The 24,060-nt window shown below is 39.0% G+C and overlaps 1 protein-coding gene across 2 annotated transcripts; it reads right to left on the bottom strand.

The window, feature by feature from the left end:
- On the bottom strand, positions 1-24,060 carry MMD (monocyte to macrophage differentiation associated). 2 transcript variants are annotated; one of them, XM_063119904.1, is made up of 7 exons: positions 23,878-24,060; positions 13,377-13,458; positions 10,285-10,445; positions 6,500-6,574; positions 5,411-5,512; positions 3,103-3,172; positions 1-1,071 (listed from the first exon to the last, which is right to left on the bottom strand). In XM_063119904.1, the coding sequence occupies exons 1-7, from the start codon at positions 23,904-23,906 to the stop codon at positions 871-873; spliced, it is 720 nt and encodes a 239-aa protein (XP_062975974.1). In that variant the 5' UTR covers positions 23,907-24,060; the 3' UTR covers positions 1-870. The 2 variants fall into 2 exon arrangements, with proteins under 2 accessions (XP_062975974.1, XP_062975975.1); XM_063119905.1 differs by lacking the exon at positions 6,500-6,574.

Here is a 24,060-nt window from a genome sequence, read left to right on the forward strand (position 1 = left end):
AAAAAAAAATCCTTTGGAAGAGGTATATCTGTCAGGACAGTATGTGGAATGTAGTTGTTTCTTGAAAAGTTTCAGTGTATGTAACAACTGCAGAACAGCAGTTGTGTACACTTTTAAAACTCTGTTTAAAAAATTGTTTTAATATAAAAGTCACATCAGTACAACTGGTGGGGGGAAGCTAAATATTATCTATCCATAATTTGTGTTTATTAAATAGTTTGTGATAAAAGTAGAAAGCAACTTAAAAAAAAAAGAAATAGCATTTTTGCTATTGCATAAACTTCCACAATTCAAAACGGTCATTTCAAAAGTTTTATGTAGTTTAAAGTTGCAGAACTCAAAACCATTAAATACACTTAAAAAAATTGTAAACATCAGGCCACCAGCCATTTTTACACTGTTTTCCCTGTTAATGTGGAATGGATTGTTAATAATGCAGCATGATGTTTTGAACCACAATCCAAAGTCAGGCATACTTCCACTCAATGGGCTGGATTGCCGCCTCCAATTACTGACTGTGGACGCAATACAAAATGGAAATGATTCTGTGTAAGCCACGCTGAAATTAATAGGAATTGTGAATAACATAATTCCTGTTTATTCAATACGGGCTTTCCCCAGAAAAAGTGCTTGGAGGACTATGTGCCCAGCACTTGATATACAAACAGTAATTCTAGGACACATTTTTGTCACTTCAGTTCACAGTAAAATGTGTTCAGAAAACTATTAAAGTCAGTGCATTTTCCCTGTGCAATATTTTCCCACTTCCCCAGAATTTATTTTACCCAAGTAATACTGCGTCAGAGGCATAGTGCAGCTTGTTGGTGTGTGTGTGTGTGTGTGTATTTGTGTGTGCCTGTTTGTTTAGTATCATAAGTGACGGATGAGATCTACAGGGCTTTTGTAAAGGTACTTCCAGATGGCATAATAATGCACTGCAGCAGCCGTGGCGACAAACAGATGCCAGATGGCATGAGCAAATGGAATGACTCCATCACACTTGAAGAAGATCACTCCCATACAGTAAATTAAGCCTCCCCAGGCAACTTCTTGAAGTCCATCGGTGTTGTTCTGTGGATTAATAAAAAGGTGAAAAAGGTACTTGAAAGGTGGAATATATGAGGATGATTTTATTTATTATTTATTACATTTTTATACTGCCAATAGCTGAAGTTCTCTGGGTGGTTTAGTGATCATAACACTAAAATAATACCATGGCTATTGAGACTGTATACATCAGCAAGCACTAGCCATAAAACCATTATGGGACAGCTACATAAAATGTCCCCTGCTAGAACAAACCAAGATGCTATGTAGACCAGCAGCCTGTTTCCACAGTGGCCAGGACAGTGCGTCCGAGTAGGTCACAAGCACGGCTTGTGCAAGCAGGACTGACTGTTTACTCCACAGCACTTGGTATTGGATGGCGTGACACTTTTGAACATGGAGAGTCCATTTAGTCTATAGATCAATACCTGGAGAATAGGTTTAACCACCTTTTTAAAATCTTCTAAGCCAGTTACCATCACCACAACTTGTGGTAGTGAATTCCAGAAATTAATTTTGCGTCAAGTGAAGTACTTTATTTTGTTTGCCTTGAATTGATTGCCAACCAATTGCAATCGGTGACCTCTAGGTCTAATGTTATAGAGTTTGAAGCATCGTTATATCCAACTGCCCCACAGGATTCATAGACATAGAACTACTATATTCTGAGAACCCTCAATTATTTTCACCTTTCCTCTCTGGGAACATGCTTCAACATCCTGATGATCTTTTATGCTTCTTTCCCAACTTGGAAAAGGTGCATATAACTTTATATAAAAGGATTACAATACTGGCAGCTTTATTTTCAATTTCTTTCCTAATCCCATCTAGTGTGGAATCGGCCTGTTTCATTCCCAACACAGACTGACCAAACACTTGCTCATATTGAATTTCATTTGCCATTCTGTTGCCCATTCACTCAGATTAAAAAGACTGAGTGCTGACTGTTCACATGCAAACATATTTCGTGTGGAAGGACATTTCCGATGTGTGTGTATGTGTGCACGCATTTGTGCTTGTCTGTGTGTGTGCGTGTGTGAGAGAAATATTTCAACCTCTTCCTAAGTTTACATTTTTTGCTTCTGTTTGTTGCACCTGTACCACTAATTTTTCTGACTTGCACTCATCTCATTCCTGGGCTTGTAATCCCAGCCAAATTGGAATGATTTTCAGAGGGGTGGCTGTGTTAGAGCAAAGAAAATATCTGTACCAATAGTCTAATGGAAGTTTAATTGAATGGATATATAAGGGTGAAATTAATTATATCTATGTTGGGAACCTGAACAAGTAGAGTGATTTATCAACATAATAAAAACAGACGGCTTAAAAGCTAATGAGAAAGCACTGCAAACTGCCCCAATGGACAAGACAACACTTCTATCAGATAAAGAAGTATAAAGCAACCACTGACTATTGTTGCTGTCATGTCTTTCCTAAAATCAACATGCTTTTTCCAAGCTGAAAATTTTCTGCCTAAGGTATTTTTGGTATACATTGCTTTGTCTGAAAGCAACAGAACTGGATGAAATGCACCATGCTCAGCGATAATTATGTCTTTGAACACCAGTTGCTGGGCTGAAAACAATAGGGATGCATTTCATGCCTGCTTGTGGCCTCCCTGTTTGTATCAGTCGTTAGCCAGATGCTTCCAGCAGGGTGGATTATATGGACTGTTTTTATGACCCAGCAAGGCTCTTACGTCCTTATTAATAATATGAGCTCTGCTTACATATGTGGGCCAACATTATTATCATCTAAACTTATGTCATGCAAGCTAGTTCTATAGGATAAAACCCCTTAAGGGCTGGATAACGATGACATTATGTTAAATAGGATGGCGTTAGATAGTGCCTGCTGCTGTAGAAAACATTTATGTTGTTCTTAAGCTAAAAAAATTGAGGAAAATGGACAAGGATGCAAATTCAGCGAAGTTCTAAATAGTCTTAAATATCAGGTATATTTGTTAATAAAAGCTGTTATTTAAACATACAATTAATTATAATAATTATTTAAGTTTTAGATCTTAAAGCTCTTCAACAAGCATGTATTCCTTACCATGGAGGTCACGACTAGAGCAGGTGAAAAGCCCATTGCTAGGTAGAAGAAGAGCTCCACAATTTTATACCTTCAAAAAGAAGATAAATGATAAGCCTGAAACTATGCAAGCACAGTGTTCATCACTCCAGAAATACAGTGCATTTTCACTCTACACTGCCGTTCTGACTGCAATAAATTATAGTTCTTCTTGGACAGTATTTTTTTAAAGACTCTTTAATAGCTCACTTTGTTATTAACTGCACTGGGCCTCCACAAAATTGAAACAGATTAGCCTGGTTCGTACAGAACGCTTAACTAAAGTGTGATTTGTTGAAATCTGGCTTGCCATTGTGTCTAAACCCATCCCCATAAACAAACCATGAGTCGTTAAACAGCTATACATGACAAATAGAAGCTATAGTTTGTTGTTGGCTGACAAAAGCTGGCTTGACTAAACCATGGTTTGTCATGATATCTGAACCCAGAACCCAGAAGTCCCTGTCTTGTTTGTTTCTGTTGCCCGAAACAGAGCAACACCAGCCTGAAAATAAAACTGCTCTGAAAGCTGGCAAAATGGGTATGACACAAACAAATCATGAAAAAAGAAAACAGCTGTGGTTTGTTTGCTCATCTGCAAGATTATTCATGGCTAAAGCAATCAACCATGGTTAGCATAAACCGTGGTTTAGCATTATGTCAGTCTTTTCTCTGGTTCATTTTTCCATTATTGTTAGCTGGAGAAAGAGAAATGTACCAGAGATATTCAAAACGACAGCTTTCCCCAACAACGGTTCAACATGTCCCTAGATGGCAAGTAAACAAAGCCAGCAGAAGACTTTTGTACAGGCCAAGATGGGCAAAGTCATAATATAAAACAAAAATGAGGAACATGGAACAGATTCTATTTAGGGGAGAAGGAAAGCACCAGGCATATGTATTAGAGAATCTGCTTCCTTCCTGCTTCTGTGGCTAGGGTTTTTACTCCCATTAATCTCACTAGAAAAGGATAAATATCACATATCAGAAAGGTGCAGTCTGTGGAACAGAAGATGGTTCACACCCACAATTTCTATTTCTTTGATAGAAATCCAGGCTCTTCTCACCCACTCATATTAAGTACTGCTTGAATTATTTATCAAAGAGCAATTTCAAAAGTGAGACACAGTCATTTTCTACATGTTGGAGACATGCGTAATGCTGACATGCTGGGAGACATAGTGAACAGACAATAGTCAAGACTGTGCTTTTCTCAACAGAAATAAGAGAAAGTGTTTAAGTTAAAATGGGTTTGTTTGAATTAGGAAAAGGAATATAACACTGCTCCAGTGTAACAATTAGACTACATGTAATAATTAGATAAAGAGAAATGTATCACTAAATGTGGAATGTTCCTTCACGAGTCAAGATAATCTTTGCATCCTTCTGTTTATTTGGTATTTTAACATTCTTAAGCCAGATACATATATTAGGGTCCTCTGCCAATAACATTTGGGGAGCAATCCTATGCAAGTTTAGACAGAAAAAAGACCTACAGCTCCCAGCATTGGCCCATGCTGGCTGGGGAAAGGTGGGAACTGTAGGACTTTTCTCCTGTCTAAACATGCATAGGACTGCACTCTTAACCATGGTTCAGGAATCAGAAGCAAGCTATGGGATTGTTTGTTCTGCTTCCTGGCAGTCTCGATCCTGCTTCAGTATTATGCTTAACCATTGCTAAATCTAGTTAAGTGTGTTCTAACTTGGTTAAGGACATTCCTGAATTCCAGTTCATAACCTTGGTATTTTAATGTTTGTAAAATATACTATAAACTACTTGTACTATAAACTACTCTGAGATATTTTTTCAGCTATGGTAAATGGTGTATTAATTGATTAATATAAGGAGGCAGCATGGCTCCCTTCAGATGTTTTGGCCTACAACTCCCATAAAATCAAGACAGCATGGTCAAGGGTCAGAGATTTTGGGGCTTGTAGTCCAGAACATTGAGGGTACCGGGTTGTCTACTGCAATCTCATGGCCCAGTGTAAACCGTTATCTCATGGCCTGTTACGAAGCTTTTGCTTGTTTATTAATAGTACTTGTATACCACTTAATCTAATAAGAAATCTTAAGGTTTACATTCAAAAATATTAAAAAACAAATATACTGTTATTTAACAAAGAGAACCGGAACAACAAAGATAAATAAAAAGAAAAAATGAATGGTGCAGCGTTATGCCACAGCTAATTTTTACAGTACAGAGTTTGTGTCTACAGACTAATTCTAGTGTGGAGAAGTTAACTGGCAGAAAATATAAATTCAAGTACAAATGATTATGTTTCTTACTTTTCATGGTAGAGAAATACATAAATCGTGCCTCCAGCAGCCATTAGCCAGATAAACCAACGCATATGAGATGCCAGAGGACCAAGCTCACGAAGATTTAACCTAAAAAAAGCATTAAGGTAACGTCTAAAGTAGTGAATGGATGGCATATGAAAAACATTAAATTCTATTTGCAGTTTTAATGAAAGGATTAAAATTTCTCAAAGGAGAGATCCACAGAGAGAGAGAATATTAAATTTTCAATTTTTGGAAGTTTAGGATTTATATTTATTTATTGCATTTCTATACCGCCCAATAGCTGAAGCTATTGAGGTACATATTCTGCTTTATCAATGAAAAATCAGTTTAGTAAAGTTTAAATATTGCTGTGTGCAGAGTTCAAACTTCTTGAGGATTTTTTTATTGCCTACATTTAATAGCAACACAGCTTCATTTGATAGCAAATAATACATTTTATTTCATTTTATTAATTCCTATCAAAACTTGTAAATTGCTTTTGCATATGAAAGCTGTGGCGGGAGCACACTATGGCTTGTCGTGTCATGCAAACCCTAAAACAGGCTATGGCTTGTGAGTGGTTTATTAACCATGCCAACAACCCACAGTTGTTAGGTTCGCATGCTGCAGCTTGTATATGCAAAATGGCAGCTGGCAAGCAATATGGAGCCTTCGTGGGTGAATTAACCTACAGTGATCTACCACACCGTGTGAACCAAGTCTCCAAGTATTATTAAACTTACTGGAATTTGGGAGAACAGAAACAAAGGGCAAGACCAATTGTTATAGCCATGCATAAAACACCCAAGTCCCAATTCAGTGATATACATACACTGCATTCTTTTACATGAAATTACCAATCTATCAGAAGATGAATAAGCCGAAGGCTGCTTCTGTATGTGTACTGCCCTTGCTGGATCAGGGCAACGCAAAGAAAAACCTTAATTTATTAAATGGAAAAAGGATTTGACTATACTGCTTCACTCTAACAGATTAGGCCATGAGCAATTAGTCAACCAATCCACCAAGTGGCAGCTGTAACAATATGGCATTGCAATTTTACCTACCAGAAATATACATTTTAATCCTTACCACGGTGCATATGATGCTGCAATGAAGATATAGATCATCATTCTGTCACACATATGAAAACAGTGCTCCATTGTCCTAAATGAAAAGACAAACAATGGAACAATTCATTAAAAAGGGGACATAGGTTATTTCCCTGGGGCTGTAGACTCAAATGCAGCACGATCTGGCCTCAACTAAGGGCCACTGGGAGGCTGCACCTTCTGTCTCCCAGCAAGAACATCATGGCAATGGAGAGACCAATCTGATGATGACCAATACATCAGCCATAGTGGGAACAGCTGCAGGGAGCTTGCTTTACCCTTCCCTACCAGAAAGGACATCTTTGAGAACTAATGCCTAAGTTTGCTTTTTCCCTCCTTCCCCCATCCCTTTTTGTGTGTGTCTATTAGCCTGTAACCATGAAGGCAGGGACTGTCTTCTTATTTGCCTTTGTAAGTCGCCCTATAAGCCTTTTTCGGCTGAAGTGCGATATAAAATGCTTTAAATAAAATAGAAACGTTTTCTTTCCAAAAAGTTTATTCTTAAAACATTAAAAAGCAGAATAGCTCACTTTGCATTGAGAATGCAAGGTGAGTTATTCTGCTTTTTAATGTTTTAAGAATAATAACTGAGAATGCAAGGTGAGGCACAGCAAGGTGAGGCACAGTTCAGGGGGTAGGGGTGGGGAAGCCTAAAACCTTTTTTACTGAAGATATTTTGCATTTCAGCTCAAGAATTTGGTATATCAAAAGAGAACGAAACTATGTCTGTATGAATGAATGCTGGTGGGGGTGAAACAAACATTACATCTCACAGCTCTGTGGTAATGTTGTCCGAATACTAAGTTAACATTGTCTACCTTGGTGTTACTTTCTGGTTTGCAAAACTCATCTTGCCTTAGAGTCACTGGCAATAAAAACTGTAATAGATCAAAATACCATCAATAGTATCTTGTCAGTAACTGAATCATAAGTTACTTGCACATTTGCTTATGCCAGAAGCTAGAATGCATTCAAGGCATTTAAAAAAGAGTCTCAGTTTTCAAGCTGCAATGAGTTCTCTTAGAACAAGTCCAGGCCACAATTTGAAGACTTAATGGAATTTCATTTGCCATGATTCATATTCAATATCAGCCCCCACCCCCGCCAGGAGGATTAATTAAGGGACGTACAGTTGGGCTCTTCAGTATTGATGTTCAAAACCCCTTTGAACATTTTTATGTTCCAAGTGGCTTTTAGTTGATGTGATTCTATTGGATGTACTGCTGATTTACTACTTTATTGCTGTAGTTTTAATAATTATTTTACGCCGGCTATTTAAGATGTTGGCGTTCATCTTTAAATTTTTCCATTTCAAAGTTTAAGTAATTGTTTTATATTGTTGTATGCCACCTTGAGAGAACTTTGTTTGGAAAAGTTGTTAAAATGCTTAAATAAATAAATTTAGAACCGTTACAGCTGCTGTATGATTATAAAACCCACAGGGAACTTTTAGGAGACACTTAGCAGAGGTGACCAACATTTTTGACGACTGCATTGTAACACAGGTTTAAAGCATAAGATAGTGCTACTTAAGGGCACACTGCACCATATGCAGCCCTCTACCCTGGTAGGGAATTGTAGTGGTAGGGAATTAAAAGAAAATATACAGTGTGGGAGAGATAAGAAGGGATGCAGGCCCGATTCTGTGCCATATCCAGGCATATCTGCTGCTGTCCCAGTGTGCTTCTTGTGCCACCTGCTTGTGCAGGTTGGCCACTTAAAATAAGAATTTAAATAAACGCTTTTAAACTTTAAATGCATAAGCTTTAAATAAACGTTTAAGCTCTGTGGCTCTTACCACATGTCCTCATCTACACATGTCTCATCATGCACATGTATCCACATTTTTGACAACTGCATTGTAACACAGGTTTAAAGCATAAGATAGTGCTACTTAAGGGCACACTGCACCATATGCAGCCCTCTACCCTGGTAGGGAATTGTAGTGGTAGGGAATTAAAAGAAAATATACAGTGTGGGAGAGATAAGAAGGGATGCAGGCCCGATTCTGTGCCATATCCAGGCATATCTGCTGCTGTCCCAGTGTGCTGCTTGTGCCACCTGCTTGTGCAGGTTGGCCACTTAAAATAAGAATTTAAATAAACGCTTTTAAACTTTAAATGCATAAGCTTTAAATAAACGTTTAAGCTCTGTGGCTCTTACCACATGTCCTCATCTACACATGTCTCATCATGCACATGTATCCACACACAACTTGGATCGTTAACTAAACCACAGCAAAAATTGGGTTATTCAAGTGGGGGGTGGGGACCAAAAGACAATAAGCCAGAGGTTAGAATAATTGAGTCTGTGGTTTATTACAGGAATATATAAAGTAAGAACATGTACAGCACTTAAACAGGAAAGGCAGGTGCTCAGTTAATTCTATACAGGGACAGAGGGAGAGGATTGAGAGAGCAAAAGAGAAAGAGACAGAGGTAGAGAGACAGGGCAATATGCCAGTGTTTCAGCAGGAAGAGGGACAGAGGGGTTGATGCCTGATAAGCAGATAGGAGCAGGATAGACATGTTTGGGGCCTAACTGGATTGGAGAGAAGGACCAGAATTTGAATAGTTTTGTCTATGTGTACCTGGCTAGCTTGCTGGGAATTAGTGATATAAGAGAGAGAAAAGAAGAAAAGAGAACTAAGATTAAAGCAAAAGAAAATTTCCTATACCGAGATGAAGAGGGTGGATGATGATTCTCCCTCAGGGGTCTGCTGTGATCTCGCAGTTCATTTTTGAGACCACAACACTGCGGTTAATTGGACTTATGGATGTGCTAAATAGCCAGCTCTCTAACAACACCCTGCTGAAAGGACAGGCTCTAGGCTGGGATGGGGCCCCATGGACAGGCTGAGCCTTTGCTGGCACATTTAATCCTCATATGGCACGGAACTTAAAACAAAAGCTTGGGTCATCCTTGAATCCTCCAAAGTGGCATCAAAAGCAGAGTGTGGTGGCAGGCGAACTGGCTTCTGACTGTGTGTCAATTGTGAGGAAGAAACATGAACCTTGGCTTTGAGAAGGTATTTTTCGCCATGGTCAAAGAAGGGGATGCAAGTGATGAGGGTAGAGTTTGGTTCCTGCAATAGATGGTATGGGCAAAGATGTATAGCGTGAAGGGAGGGTCATGTGCACATTCTGGGTATAGGTCCCAAACCCTGATGGATGCTAATGGGTGACTAAATATTTATAATGGGTTTCCCAGTGCTTTATGCATGCTGATTCCTTATCAGGGCTCTAGAGAGGCTAATTAAAGGACGCGGTCCCAACTGTATTAGGAACCTGGAAGAGGGTCAAGCCCATAGGCCTCATGCCCATTGCATAGTTAATGGAGGAAAATCTATGTACAGTAATTTTACTTTGTTGTCCTGGTAGCCTAAGTCTCAACTTAGTCCACACTTCCCAGACACGATGGGGATTTTGGGGTCAAGGTACTTGGGAGATACTCAAAGGAGCAGTGAGGCTGAGCCTCTTGATAACAATGGCTATACTGTACCAAGCAAAGGCACAGTAACATCTAGTGATCCTGCTATTTTGCTCAGAAACTTTTTATAGATAACATTTTAAAATACTATGGTGCCAGTTGTTCAGAGGAATCCTAAAGCAAGAATTACCCAAATGAACTATAATGAAGTGAATTAAGAATACCAACAATGACCTTTAGAGATAGAGACTATAAAACCTACTTAAGAAGCCCACTTAGAAACAGCATGCAGAGTGCAAGGTACCACAAAAGACCCAGTGGATATTTGGTTCATACCTTAGGTGACTCTTTTTCCATGAAATTATGTGAAACACTGTGGAAACGATGAAGAGCGCACATAGACCAATTCCATACATCCATGCTGTTATCTTTTCCCATCCATCGTCAGAGAGTCGATGGAGCAGGGTACTACCCACAATTGCTGGAACAATGAGAAACTAGAAAAACAACAGGAATGTGTTATTTGCCGTTCTCTCAGTCCACATTTTCTGCTTTTTATCATTCTGTGCCCTATTCCTAAACCAAACTCCTCCTCTCAAACACTGGCTTCAAAAGGAGTGAATGAAAAAGAATGTGATTTTAAAATATTCTAAGCAAGTTGCCCAGGTCTGTTACAAATGAAAGGCATTGTTATCATCGCAGACAGGAGGGACATCTCAGTTACCTTGATCAGTTCAACATTTAAGAATTTACTTTGGCTGAAGGTTACAGAATTGCTGTCACCCACAAAGCAGTGCCAAACTGTCAGACAGTATATTGTATTTGGGATTAAAATGTGCTGAAAGTAACACATTGTTGAGTTCATTGTGCAAGCAAAAACTGTACAAACTGCTTAGAGAAGAGCTAATGCAAATACTTCAGCTGTATAAATAATGTCCTCACTAAACACATACACATGCACACATTTAAAAAACGAAACACCATGACTTGTATTTAAGGAGTAGCTAAGTCAGCCTGACTTTCTACATTCAAGGTTAATAGCAATTAGAATTTTTAAGGTAATAAACGCTACTAGAACAGGAAACTGAAGGGGGGACACTACATGATTGTATAAGCAAGTTCAGTGACCTTCAGTAGCAGAATTTTATAGAAGAGAAATTGGGAATCCCTTCTGCTATCCCCTGATGCTAGTGAGAGGCCTTTTTAATAACACCAAGCATTGGCTTTACTTGGATTTTCCCCCCAGAATGCCTTTCAGGATTTTAACGCTAGGCAATTCAAATAGCGTGCAATTCTCTCACAGGATTGGGGACAGGTCTGAACAATCATCTGTAAAAAGTTAATTACAACTTTGAAACTTAAACATTTAACTGGTTTTGTATTATGATACTAATTCATTTTATCAAACAGTGCATGCATAGAAATGGAAAACTTTCCATGGAAAAAGTATTATCAACAAAATATTTTCCATCCCATATCACAGGTTTGGTTCTGAAAACTGAAGCTACAGTTAATCTGGTAAAATGATTAAGGTTGCAGCACTTGTTTTGTTTACCTATTTTAGGGTGCAACCCTAAGGAGTTGTCATTCTAAAGACACAGGGCTCCGAGATCAGAGCCCTCTGTTTATTCTATGGCCTACGAGGCAGGGCGGGAGGAGCAACATAGGCGAAAATGCCTCCTGCTCCTCCTGTCTGCTATTTTTAGCTGGGCAGGCCTCTGAGCCCACCAAGCTTACTGGCTCATCTGTGGGTGTGGACAGGAACAGAGGCTTGTGAATCCTGCAAACTCGCATCCTATTCACTCCTTCCCTCTCTCCCTACCGGCACATCACCTTCCTACCCTCCCTGACTCACTTCCAAGACTGCAACTGGGATCTTGCAAGAGAAGCTGCCCTGGAGCTCACCACAGTGGCTGTGAGGGGTGGGAGGGGAAAGGGGGTGGGAAATCCTCACTCGGAGATCGGTGCAGCGTCTACAGCCTCAAGGGGGGAAATCTGCTATATCCTATGGCCCTTCGGTCACTCTTGCAGGGACCATAAGACTGCTTTGTTAATCAGTTAAGAGATAGTAACTAATTCCCACAATAGAGACATGAAAATTGGGGCCAGAAATTTGCTTATTTTGAACAAAATATAGACTTTAAAGTAGACATTAAATAGACAAGCAGGCAAGATGTTCTGTACATGCAAACCCTTCTGATTTACTTATACATGTGTAACTTGCTGCAAAGTTGCAATCATAAATATAATAAAGGAACAGATAAAATTTTAAAAACTGCAACTAAACACACATGCCCCATTTTATCATCTGATCTACAATTGCTGATCACCCAGATGAATGACTATGAACAAGGCAGAAGCGAAATAAAAGGAGGGACTTGAAACTAAAGGATGGTATACAGAAGTAATTGCATGCTTCTTCTGCTGAGATTGACCCAATGAGACGCAGCTGTCTTCCTGTCAGCATTTTAACAACTATGGAACAACTGCTTGTTTGCGGGGTGGGGGAAGAACCCAAATCTGACATTTAAACATATGAATAACTTGCATTTACTTATGTTCATGGCCGACTGGAGAAAAATTACTGACAACAACCCTCAAGGTTGTGTATAGTTAAAATGACAAGTTTCAACACAAGATGCTACAAAACGAACAAAAAATAAATTAACAAACAGACATAAAGCAGAAGCAACCTGCCCCCAAACAATTATGAGATAATTTTATCATTACTTTTATCATGGAAGTAGTATGAACCACAGCACTTAAGTAATACAATACAAAATAAAAGCAACGATCTCTGGCATAATACATTGTAAATTTAAGCTGTGCCCAAGAAATTGAGAAAAGCCTAGAAAGAGGAAGAATCTCTTTCAGAGACCAAGTAGAGAAGATTTAGAAGAATTCTTTCTCTCTTTTAGGCCACATGTTACTAACATATTGTATGGTACTAGCCAGACTAGCAAATGTTTCGCAGCTTTATTTGCAAGGCTACTTTAACATGGAATAAATAGAATCATAGAATAATAGAGTTGGAAGGGGCCTATAAAACATCACTGCCCGCTCATTAAAAAAAAAGCTGCCAAAACAATTTTGCAATAAATCTCTCCATAGCCTCCAAAGAATCAGAATATTTTAGTAATCATTAGTTTAGCGAAAGAATACAATTTCATGAAACTTTAAGGACACTTTGATTTCTAAAACGGGCCAGAATGAAAAAGGTCAATATAACAACAATGGAAGTTTTCGACTCTGCTGTGCAACCAGGCCATGCACTTATATCAACAACCTAATCTGCTTTCATGGCACTTCCAAGTACTAGCTTGTGCTCAATCATAATTAAAAAAGAGAGAGTAATATCTAATGCACATGGGAATTGGAATGATGTGCATGCCATGTGGTTTGTGCTGCCAGTAAGTCAATGTACTTACCGCGTGAGTATAACAGTTAGCAGCATGCTCATAGCAAGTGGGTTTGTAACGACTGTTTGCTGGGGCAGGATGGTTCATGAATCTGTTGAGACAAGACATACAGAAAAGTTGATGCAAATTGTTATATACATTGAAAAGGAATACATTTATTTATTGAGTTAGAATGAGGATTTACTGTTTTAATATTCTCGATAGCAGGGATTTTATTTTATGTAGCGGCATATAAATATCACAAATAAATAAATACCCAGTATTAAAGGGACTGTACATTTACAATGAATATGGTCCCAATATGAGAATTTGGTAAAATGATTCCCTATCCATGTTCACATTTGTTTAGAAGGCCAAAAAAAGAACTTAAAGAAGACACCTAGATTTTAAAATTCACCAGTGTAAATTTCCAAACACCAATATACAGCAGCTCTCTTTTTTTGTAGTGCAGATATTTGCATTCTGTTTTTTGTATTGAATTCAGCATTAAATTCTCTTTCAATTAATATACAAACATTTGAATTTCATGAAAAAGAACATTTTCTATAAGCATGCAAAGTTGCAAAACATGAAAATTTCAAAAAGTGTCCACAATTTTGGCCACCACTGTAAATTAAGAGCTCTCTTTGCACAAAAAATGCTTGCTCTCGAATTTTTTATCACCATGATGTAGATGAGTGCAACCCTCTGCATGTTAGACAGAAAAAGTCCTACAATGCCCAGCATTCCCCAGCCAGCATGACTTTGTTCTGTCTAAACATGCACTGGATTGCATCCTTAGTGTACGTTCTATTCCAGGCCCTCTTGTTTTAGTCTTTAGTTTATGCAGACATACCAGCAAAGAACCACAGAATCAACCTGCAATCAATCCAGAGGTCGATAATTTGAATATCAAATTCATATTATCACAACTATGAACAACAATCAAAACCATTTCATACTACTAACAAGTAAACATATACAGGTTTGCACTGTAAGCCCCATAATGTTCAAAAAGGATTACTTCTTAGAATACATAATTAGAATTGCAGCCTTAACACAAGTGTTCATGCATTTGTTTTAAGAATTGCATATGAACTCTGCTTTAAGCTTGACAATATCCCTTTTCTATTCATAGTGATATTCTTTTGAAGAGACAAACTTTAAAAAAAGCCCAGGGGAAAATCATACTCTGCAGGCTTACAGTGTAGGAGAGACGAAAGTTATATTAAGGAAGAGGAGTGGCACACAAAACAGTAGTGGAAATGGTACAACCTATTATGTTGTACCAGAAAAGCCACAGAGAAATTTATATAACTCATTTCTCATGTGCATTGCACAGTGTGCACACACAGAGAACAGATGAGTCATCTTTAAATAGCTCTGGAAGAAAGGGAAAAATTGGGTTGCTTAATTACTTTCTGTACCATCCTCAGTTTGTAAGACCACTATCGACAGTGCTAAACACTTAGGAGGCTACTTCACAATTTGATAACCTAATGATGACTTTAATGTTCACTGTTTTTAACTTTTGCAAACCGCCCAGAGAGCTTTGACTATGGGGCTGTATATAAATTTAATAAATAAAATAAACACATAATGAGTTGAATCCAGATTGGCCATTCCATTCACGAAAAAGCCTCCTTCCATTCACAGAAGGCACTGGGATGCAGTGGTGAGGCCGGTGGTGGTTGGACACCACTTTTGAAAGCTTGGTGGGGTGGGGAAGGGCTGGACATCACTTCCAGAATGTGCTTGAGGGCCCCTCAACCAGTGGTACATTAGCTGGCACTATCCTCTCCCTGCTGGCCCTCCCCTTGAGAAAGACCAGCTGTGTGTATGCATGTTATGCACGAATGCAGATGCCTTGAGAGCTGCTACACAAAAATATCAAGGTGCTTGCAAACAATGGTGTCCAAGCCAGCACACTGTTCTGCTTTTCCAAAAGAAAAGGTCAGTGGGAGGCTTGCCAGGAAAAGTGGCTAGTGACTAGAATTTTGGCTTGGCCAAATCAGTTACAAATTGTTGATCCCTTGTGTATGCTCCAGTATAAGTTTTTAAAACCATTTGTGCAGAAAGTATTTTACATCAATACAAGTCTCTTTAAAACCAGATGTATCACCTTTTGTTATGGTTATCTATTGCCCCTCTGGTCTACCGGTACAATATGTCTTTATGCCCCCTTTCAAACAAGTGTATACTAGAATGGTAGCATGAGGTAGTCCTCAATTATTTCAGACCAGGACCACTTTCAATACCAACTTGCTACATGGAGTCACATCATCATCATCATCATCATTAAATGCCTAACTTCTTCCTTATTACTCATTGTACACCTCCCCGATATTCCTGTTTTACCCTCTCTTTTCTCTTCTCTAGAAGAGAAGAATAGGGGTAAGAACAAAAGAAAATTGTGACTGTGCCCCTGATGGGACCCAGGACCAACAATTCATTTTGGTGTCTCAATATTTTAGCTGAAGACTAGTGTTCTAGAACATAATCAGCATGGCATAAACACAATGGATTTGCTTCAAAGAAGGATACTTCCTGTCCTTATAGATTCCAGTCCTGGGACTATAAGATGTGGCACTGAGGGGGAGGGGGAGCTGGGAGAAGGAGGAAGTCAGCAGACTTTGGGGACCTTCCCTTGACTTCTGCTCACCAAGAATGCATTTTGATCCCACCCAAAGAAAGAATTAAACATGCATGGAATGAGGAAACTAAATGGGATTTAGCATATGAATCCCAAAGAAATCCAGTCAGTTCCCCTGAGATTTGTATTCAGAACAATACGTATGGGGAACGTGCACACATTGTGTACACTATGGTAAGACCTTAAACCTTAGACGGAGCCTCAAGATAACAGATGAACTATAAACAAACTAAACCCTAACAAATATGTGTTTTAAAATTGTTCTAGGTTAAGTTTGGTGTTTGTTTTTCTGCCTGTTTTCACCCACGTTGTATTATCTCCCAGATGATAAATGTAGCTTTGCACACAAAAGGAGGCTGCTATCTTTTCTGAAAAGCGATAATCATCATTGTAGTGAAACAAAATACTGCAGTGAACTTTTTGAGACACAAATGTAGCGAACTAAAAATGATTTCATAATATGTGAGATGGACTTATTTTATCTATTTATTTATTTACAACATTTGTATACCGTTCCTCATCTAAACAGATTCTGGAGCGGTGAACAGTGAGAGATAAAATGATGCAAAGATAATAAGAAAAAAAGTGCCAATTAAACTGTGGCTGTTCTACCAAGGAAAGCTTCCTGAAATAAAGCTGTTTTCAGGAGGTAACAGGAGGTGCCTGACCTCCAGGGGCAGGGAATTCCAGAGAAAGGGCCCCACCATGCTGAAGGCTCTTCTCCTGGTGGATTCCAATCAGGCCATAGGTCCATGTGGAAACACCAGTAGCATGCCCTCTAACAACCTCAATGACCATGCAGGTTGGTAAGGGAGAAGGCGCTCTCTGGAGTAGCCTGGTCCCAAGTTGTTTAGGGCTTGGTACACTAGTACCAAAATCTTAAACCTGGCCCTGTAGCAAATAAGCAGCCAGTGCAATTCCATCAGCAAAGGAGTCACACGCTGAAAAGGGGCAGCTCTCAACAACAGCTAAGCTGATGCATTATGTACTAGCTCCAGCTTCCAGAGCAGCCTTAAGGTCAGCCCGACATAGTGCGCTCATGCAGAGGCTAAAAAATTATTTCAATTTCCTAGGACTGATTGATGATATTAACAAAGTTGAGATCATTTGAAGTGAATCACCTTTTTTCAAATTAGTATCCAGCTTTACTAATATAAAGGAGAGGGTCTTCTCTTAAATCCAATATATCCAAATAAAATAGAAATAGATGAATTCCTTATTCTCCAAATATTGTATTGAAATGTGCTGTTTTGCCTCAAGTCTTGAGAAAAACAAGCTCACTGTATTTTCTAGACAAGAGGCTTCTCTAAATGAGTGATTTATAGCACACTTGTGATTGGCCGCTCACAGAAGTTTGCAGGTCAATTAAATGATGTCGACAACAGCCAGGACATCTCCCGACCTTTCCTCTCTTTAACCTGTTTTTAGAAAGATCAGAAATAAGCTGGAATAAACACTTAATAGTGCAATATCGGCAATGTATAAAGCTGGTATTGCATTATGAACTTACTGTGGAAGGACTTTCCCTGTTATGGGAGGGAGAAGAGGATGTTTGATGCCTCCCTGCATCAAAGGGAGATAGATCTTATTCCCCACCCCACCAAGAACATCCATTTAAGTTCAAAGGGGCTTACTCCCAAGTAAGTGTTCCACAGGGACGTAACGGGTTCTCTAAGACCACAAGAACAAGACCCTTTACTATGCTATATTATAGTTGTGTTGGGTTTAAATCCAATGTGATTCTTTTAATTATTTTCTTCTTTTGGTTTGTGCTAGTAGTTCCTCATGTGTCTACTCAGAAGTAAGTCTCATTGTGTTCAATGGGGCTTACCCCCAAATAAGGGTTTCAGACTTACAGCAGACGATAACAAGTCTCCCTCGGGTAAACAACGCATTTTTCCTTAATGTAGAGACGCTCAAGGACTATTTAGTTTGCATAAAATAGTTTGTTCTCGTTTCCTTTGTCCTGAGAGCAGCAAGCCCAACAGGTAGTGTAACCAGCAGCGTGTAGATATAATAACACCTTGGTAATTTTATTTTTTGCTGTGAATGCCTTATGATTGACAAAGGATATGTTAATTCAAAAACAATTAATCTGAAAGAAAGTATCACTGCCAACCATTCTCTCTTACTTCACCCGATTAATACAGCCATAAACAGAGCCTGAATGTGTCAAGAGAATGGCTGTCTGTCTGCCGGTGTCACTAAAGCAGCTTTGTAAGTAAGCCAACAAAAGTTACTAACCTGCAGAAATTTTTACTAGCCTGCTAGGAGCTGGCAGAGGATGGACAGAGAGCTCTGTCTCTCCTCCAACAACCTTCTGCATTTCTACGAAGGCTGTGGTGTTGCGAGCTTCTCAGGCAGCTTGCTTGTTTTTTATGCAGGGCACAGAGAAGGAAACAGAATGCTATGTCCCTTCTCCACAAGCCCACTCACTCATCTGCATGCAATTTCTTTTTGCCTATGGCTACCAAGAGAGTGCTTAATTTAATACACAGCTGCACTACAGGATAGTACAATACAGTATTACTCTGGAGTGTGTATATTCCTTTGTTAAATATGGACTGCCTGAGATAAAATACCCCCAGAGTCAACAGCCAGGTTGCAACATGTCATTCCCACCAAAGTATATCTTCCTGGTCATATAAGAGAGCAAACATGTCCCCAGAGTGTGCTACATTATAAATAAAAAGACTTTATTTATTACATGCTTATAGTGCCCAATAACTGAGGCTCTCTGGAAAGTTCACAATTAAAACCATAAATACAACAAGCAAGATCATAATGTGTCATAAACATTTTTAAAAAATACCATATAAAACCAAATTAAGTTACAGCCCAAGCCTGTGTGAAAAGGTAAGTTTTCAGGAGGTGTTTAAGGGATGTAACTTTTTTTTACCTCCTCAAATGCACGAGGGAGAGTTTTTCAGACAGTGGGTGCCGCTACACAGAAGACTTTCTTGAAGCTGTATCCAAGAAGTAAACCCAGCAGGTCCAAATATTAAACTACTTTGAATTTTCCTCCACTTCTGCATTTTGATTAATATTCTTTGTATGGGAGGGCACTTTAAGAGAATGTAGTGTTTTATCTATTGGCACCCCAACAAGATTGCTGCTTGATAAAGCTGTTCATAAATGCAGACCTGCAGATACCCAAAATTTGGCAATGCTGACTGAATGATTAAGCCCTAATAATGCAGCCTACCAATAGCCTCCTGCCAGAAGGCACAGCTGGAATTTTTCCTCCTTCTGGGTTCAAATGAGTTCAATAAACATATCAGTACTTCCTAAATTAGGATTAAGTATTTCTAGGAACAAGAATTTCTAGATAGAAATACAACGTTTTCATTTTTCTTTCTTTGATCAATGTTCGGGTTTTACTATGTACATTTCAATATAAAATTAGTAACTTTAGCTAGTTTACAGCACAATCTTATGCATGTTTAGACTGAAAAAGTCCAATAACTCTCAGACCCTTCCCTCCCCCAGCACCCATAGTGACTGGGCAATGCTGGGGGTTGTAGGACTTCTTTTTGTCTAAACATGCATTGGATTGCACCCTTAATCTCTAATACTTGTTGTGGTTGTGAGCTGAAGTTTAAAACTTAGACCTCACTATGTCATGCTGGACTATAAGGACCAGAAAATTGATTCAGTCTGTTCTATCATCTCAAGGTTTATAACCTGATACTCCAGGCAGATCTGTACGTAAAATAACTACTTTTTCGTAATCAGAATTCTACCATTACACTGAATCCAAAGTTACACTGAATCCAGACTCATTGCCAAAGTGAAACCACCACTATGTTGCTTTAGCCTTGAGATATGTCATTGTTGGGGTATGGCAAATTGTTGTGTTAGCGAAAATTCCTATCAGCCATTACAGACAATGGCATTTGAAACACAGTTAGCTTTCTGTAAGGATGGTACATAAACATTTGATATTTGTTCCAAGAATGTGGGTGCTGAAACCTATGTACTTAGAAGATATTTCTGATCCTAGCCAAAATTACATTCTGATCCAAGTAGTTTCTCCAAAACAGAGGATATGTCAAAAAGGTCACAAATACAGCAGTACCACATCCATCATCTATCTTCCTAATTGAGCCCAAATTTCACAACACATTCCTTGCCTATAATCAATAGTTCCAGATTCATATGAAGAAATCATTGTTTTTAAACAGCTATATAAAATAAGAAGGAAACAACTGGGAGAGAAAGGAGACAGATAGTGCTTCAGCATGCCTGATGTGGAAAACAGACAAAAGGCATGCATATCAATGTGAGGGAGGACCATGTACAGAGCAGGTCCAATCATGTTCCTAATTAAACTATTCCTGCCTCCTCCCACCCCTATGCTCCAATTAGTCCTTTACTTGGCCTGATTTTTAAAAAAAGATATTTCTCAAGTATTGAAATAGTAATACTATAATAAATTGAAATAGTAATACTTCGTCCATTTTCGTCTGCTGCCCCTTACGCCTGGAACACTCTTCCAGAACATTTGAGAACTACAAGTTCAACCACAGCTTTTAAAGCTCAACTAAAAACTTTTCTTTTTCCTAAAGCTTTTAAAACCTGATGTTGTGCAGACTTCTACTGTTACTTTCTACTGTTAGTTTTTCCCTACCCTGTGCCTGCTTACCCTACCCTGTACCTGTTTGCATTCTCTTCCCCTCCTTATTGTTTTACTATGATTTTATTAGATTGTAAGCCTATGCGGCAGGGTCTTGCTATTTACTGTTTTACTCTGTACAGCACCATGTACATTGATGGTGCTATATAAATAAATAATAATAATAACAATAATAATAATAATAATAGCGTGAGAAGAGAAATATAACACAGCTGAAGACCTTTTTATTCACTCAGTATTTTAACACTTAATTTTAACTTAAATTTAAATTTTACTGTTTTAACTCTGTATTTTAATCTTATATCAATTTTGCTGCGTGGTTTTATCCTGGTTGTGCTTTTTATACTGTATTTTGTATTTGTGCTTTTAACCTGTTGGTTGTTTTATTATGGTTTTAATTTTTGTGAACCGCCCAGAGAGCTTCGGCTATTGGGCGGTATAAAAATGTAATAAATAAATAAACAAACAAACACACACACAAATTAATTCTGTAGGAGATACTGGCCCCTTTATGCCATATTAAGACACCGATGCAAACATTTGTATTAGCATCTTGATCCTGTTGTTTCTGACCAAAGACATTTCTAGTCCAAAATGACCCATTTTGAGCATAATTCTATTTATGTCACTCCTAAATGATTTCCAAATTGCTTTTACTTTCTTCCTCTGCTCCTCTTTTCCAAGTCCTACACTGTAAAAATAGCAAAAATAAACAGATGAATCCTGTCCCATTGCAGAGTCAGCCATTCATAAAAGACATAGAGAGGATTTTAGAGTGTTTCTCTCCAACTGTCATACATGAAGGAGAAGCTTAGTTCAACCAAGATGAGTATGACAAACACCGGATATATGAACTTTCACCCACTTCTAGGAGACGGAAAACCTCATCTTTCACCATGATCTATTTCCTTTCTAAAAGCAAAGCAGTATAATCACCTCTCCTCTCATCAGTCAGCAGATGCCTACCCACTTTTCTCAACGAGAGAGAGAGAGAGAGAGAGAGAGAGAGAGAGAGAGAGAGAGGGAATAGTCATTACTTCTAGTTGCATGTATAATTTTAGAAGCCTGTCCAACAGCAACTGCATGCAATACCAGACGCCTGCATTCTCTGTAAATCCCAGTATCTCAGCTGTCATTCTCACAAAGTATACCTAAAAACTGTATACTCAAACTGCTTCTCCCTTATCAGGGATGTCATGAAAGGCATAGATGTATAAGAAAAGGGCAAAATCCCAGGAAGAAGTGGAGAGAACCAGGAGGGTAAAATTAATGCAAGTGTTTGAATTTACATGCCATTCATAAGCAAGGAGCATTTGTTTTCTTCTGGCAATGACTAACTCTCCTAGGAATAACGGCAAGGAATGTATGGGTAACTCAAGATTGTGGGTGAGTGGAGAAGAAATGTGTTAGGTAGAAACAAAAGTTGTATTTTTGCTTGGAGCTAGATCCTCCCTAGTTAGATGCATGAAAACATAGACTCTTTTGATACAAATAGGTGCTGCCAGGGTTTATCTCCATTTTACACTGTTCACAAAGTCACACCTGGAATTATATTCATAGCACAATGAGGGAATACTCCCATGAATTTATTTTCTATAAGGAGGCTTAGACCCCATTCAGACAACACACTAAACCATGCTTAACCACAAAATGGTTAACAGAATGCTTAACCATGGTTTACGGTGTCGTCTGACACACGTTTTCCCAAACCATCTGCCCCGTTAACCACAAAAGGGTTAAAAGGGTTGTCTGCAAGCATTCTGCACATGGTTAGCGTTAACTACAGCTGAACATGGTTAAGCTAACCACAAAGCCCAGAGTGTGGTCTGAACCAGGCCATAGTGTCATTTCATGTTTACCTGCAAAAAACAGTGGAATTTTATCATGCATTCCTATACTGTAGTAACATGCACAGCTGTTCTTGCTCTAAATAAAGCAAGAAGGCTGCACCCCATCAGTGGAGGCGAAACAGGAATATGTAAGCCTGTGAGCAGGGACTGTCCTGTTTTTTCTGAATATATATAAGCTGCACCAGCGGCCTCTTTGACTGAGGAGCAGGATAAAAATACTTTAAATAAATAAGTATTAAATGAAAAATGAAGTTTTTTGATAATATCCAATATATTACATGCTAAAGTAAATTCCATCAGGGAAGGTTTAGCTGACAAGAGACTCCTATTCACAAACACGGTTCTATAGTTCCTGCAAGACATGGGCCTCTTTCCATACCAGCCTGCAGAAGTCATGCTCAGTATATCTATATTCCCATCTAAGTCCATATATAAATCTCATGCCCTCTATTGATTTTCAAGCAGTATCTCCAAACTTTCCCCCCAACATATGCATACAGACATTCTCCCTGCTTCCAGATGAAACTTTTACTGTGCCATTTTCATGGATGTGGAGGGGGAGGGGAGATGTCATTGACTTCAATTTGCAGCCCTCTCATGTCCCATCCCCATTTCTTCTACCTTTATTCTTTCCAGGGGGGAAAATGTCAAGGAAGAGAAAGCAGAAAAGCTGCAGTGCCTTTTGGTTATTATTGAGTGGAGCCCTCCATCTAGGAGCAGCCTGACACACAATTTGGCTTTTAAAAGAATCTTCCCCACTTTGTGTCATATTTCACTTGGATTTTACTTTTGGAGGGGGGAGGGAAGTAATTATTTTTTACTGATCTCTCAAAATAAAAATACAAATAATAACTTCTAAGCATCTACCAACAAGTTTCAGGACATTTCATTGTGACACTATTACCACACATATGAAAGGCTGTTAAGGGACAACTAATGCAAGTTAAACTGCCTTTATTGTGTGGCGCCTGGCTATGTAAAGCACAAGTCATTTAGGCAAATTAGAATCCCCAAAAGCATGAACTGGAAGTGTAGGAGGAAAAAACCAACTCAACACACAGCACCCATCAAACTCTCATTAACTCCACTGACTACGGCCAATCTGAGAAGGGGGTATCTGCATTAACTGATCTCAATTCTTGTAATATACCACAAAAGGAATTGTACAAAGGATCATCTGAACTTGAACTGAACAGTAGGTGGAGTTTTCTAGGGTGAGATCAAAGGCTTTTGGGGGGGGGGGAAATCCAATAGGACACAGGAATCTGTCTTATCCTTACAACGGGGAGAAACGGCTCTAAGAGTTAGCTTGTAACCCTGATTATTTCCCAATAAAATCTCGCCTCCTAACGAACCTGTCTCCCTCTCTCTCCCGCCAGATATGCGGCTCACCTCCTGAATTTCTCCTGGAGCCGCCTCATGAGGGTCCACTCCACCCGCCTCTTCTAAGGCCGGGGGTCGACACGGGGGGCTCCTGGCGGCTCCTGAGGCGGAGAGGGCCGGAGTCCGGGCCCTCATTGGTTTGCCAGCCCCGGGCGGAGGTAGCTGGAGGAGGCGAGACGAGGGGAAGCCAGG

The sequence above is a fragment of the Elgaria multicarinata genome, chromosome 3 (assembly GCF_023053635.1).
Source record: "Elgaria multicarinata webbii isolate HBS135686 ecotype San Diego chromosome 3, rElgMul1.1.pri, whole genome shotgun sequence".
Taxonomy (NCBI): Eukaryota; Metazoa; Chordata; class Lepidosauria; order Squamata; family Anguidae; genus Elgaria; species Elgaria multicarinata.

Coding starts and splice junctions, on each gene's coding strand:
- MMD (XM_063119904.1), bottom strand. CDS start 23,906: ATGAGGCGGCTCCAGGAGAAATTCAGGAG. Junction 10,446..13,376: donor CTAACTGTTATACTCACGCG/GTAAGTACATTG, acceptor TTGTTTTTCTAG/TTTCTCATTGTTCCAGCAAT. Junction 5,513..6,499: donor GCAGCATCATATGCACCGTG/GTAAGGATTAAA, acceptor TGCTTTTTTTAG/GTTAAATCTTCGTGAGCTTG.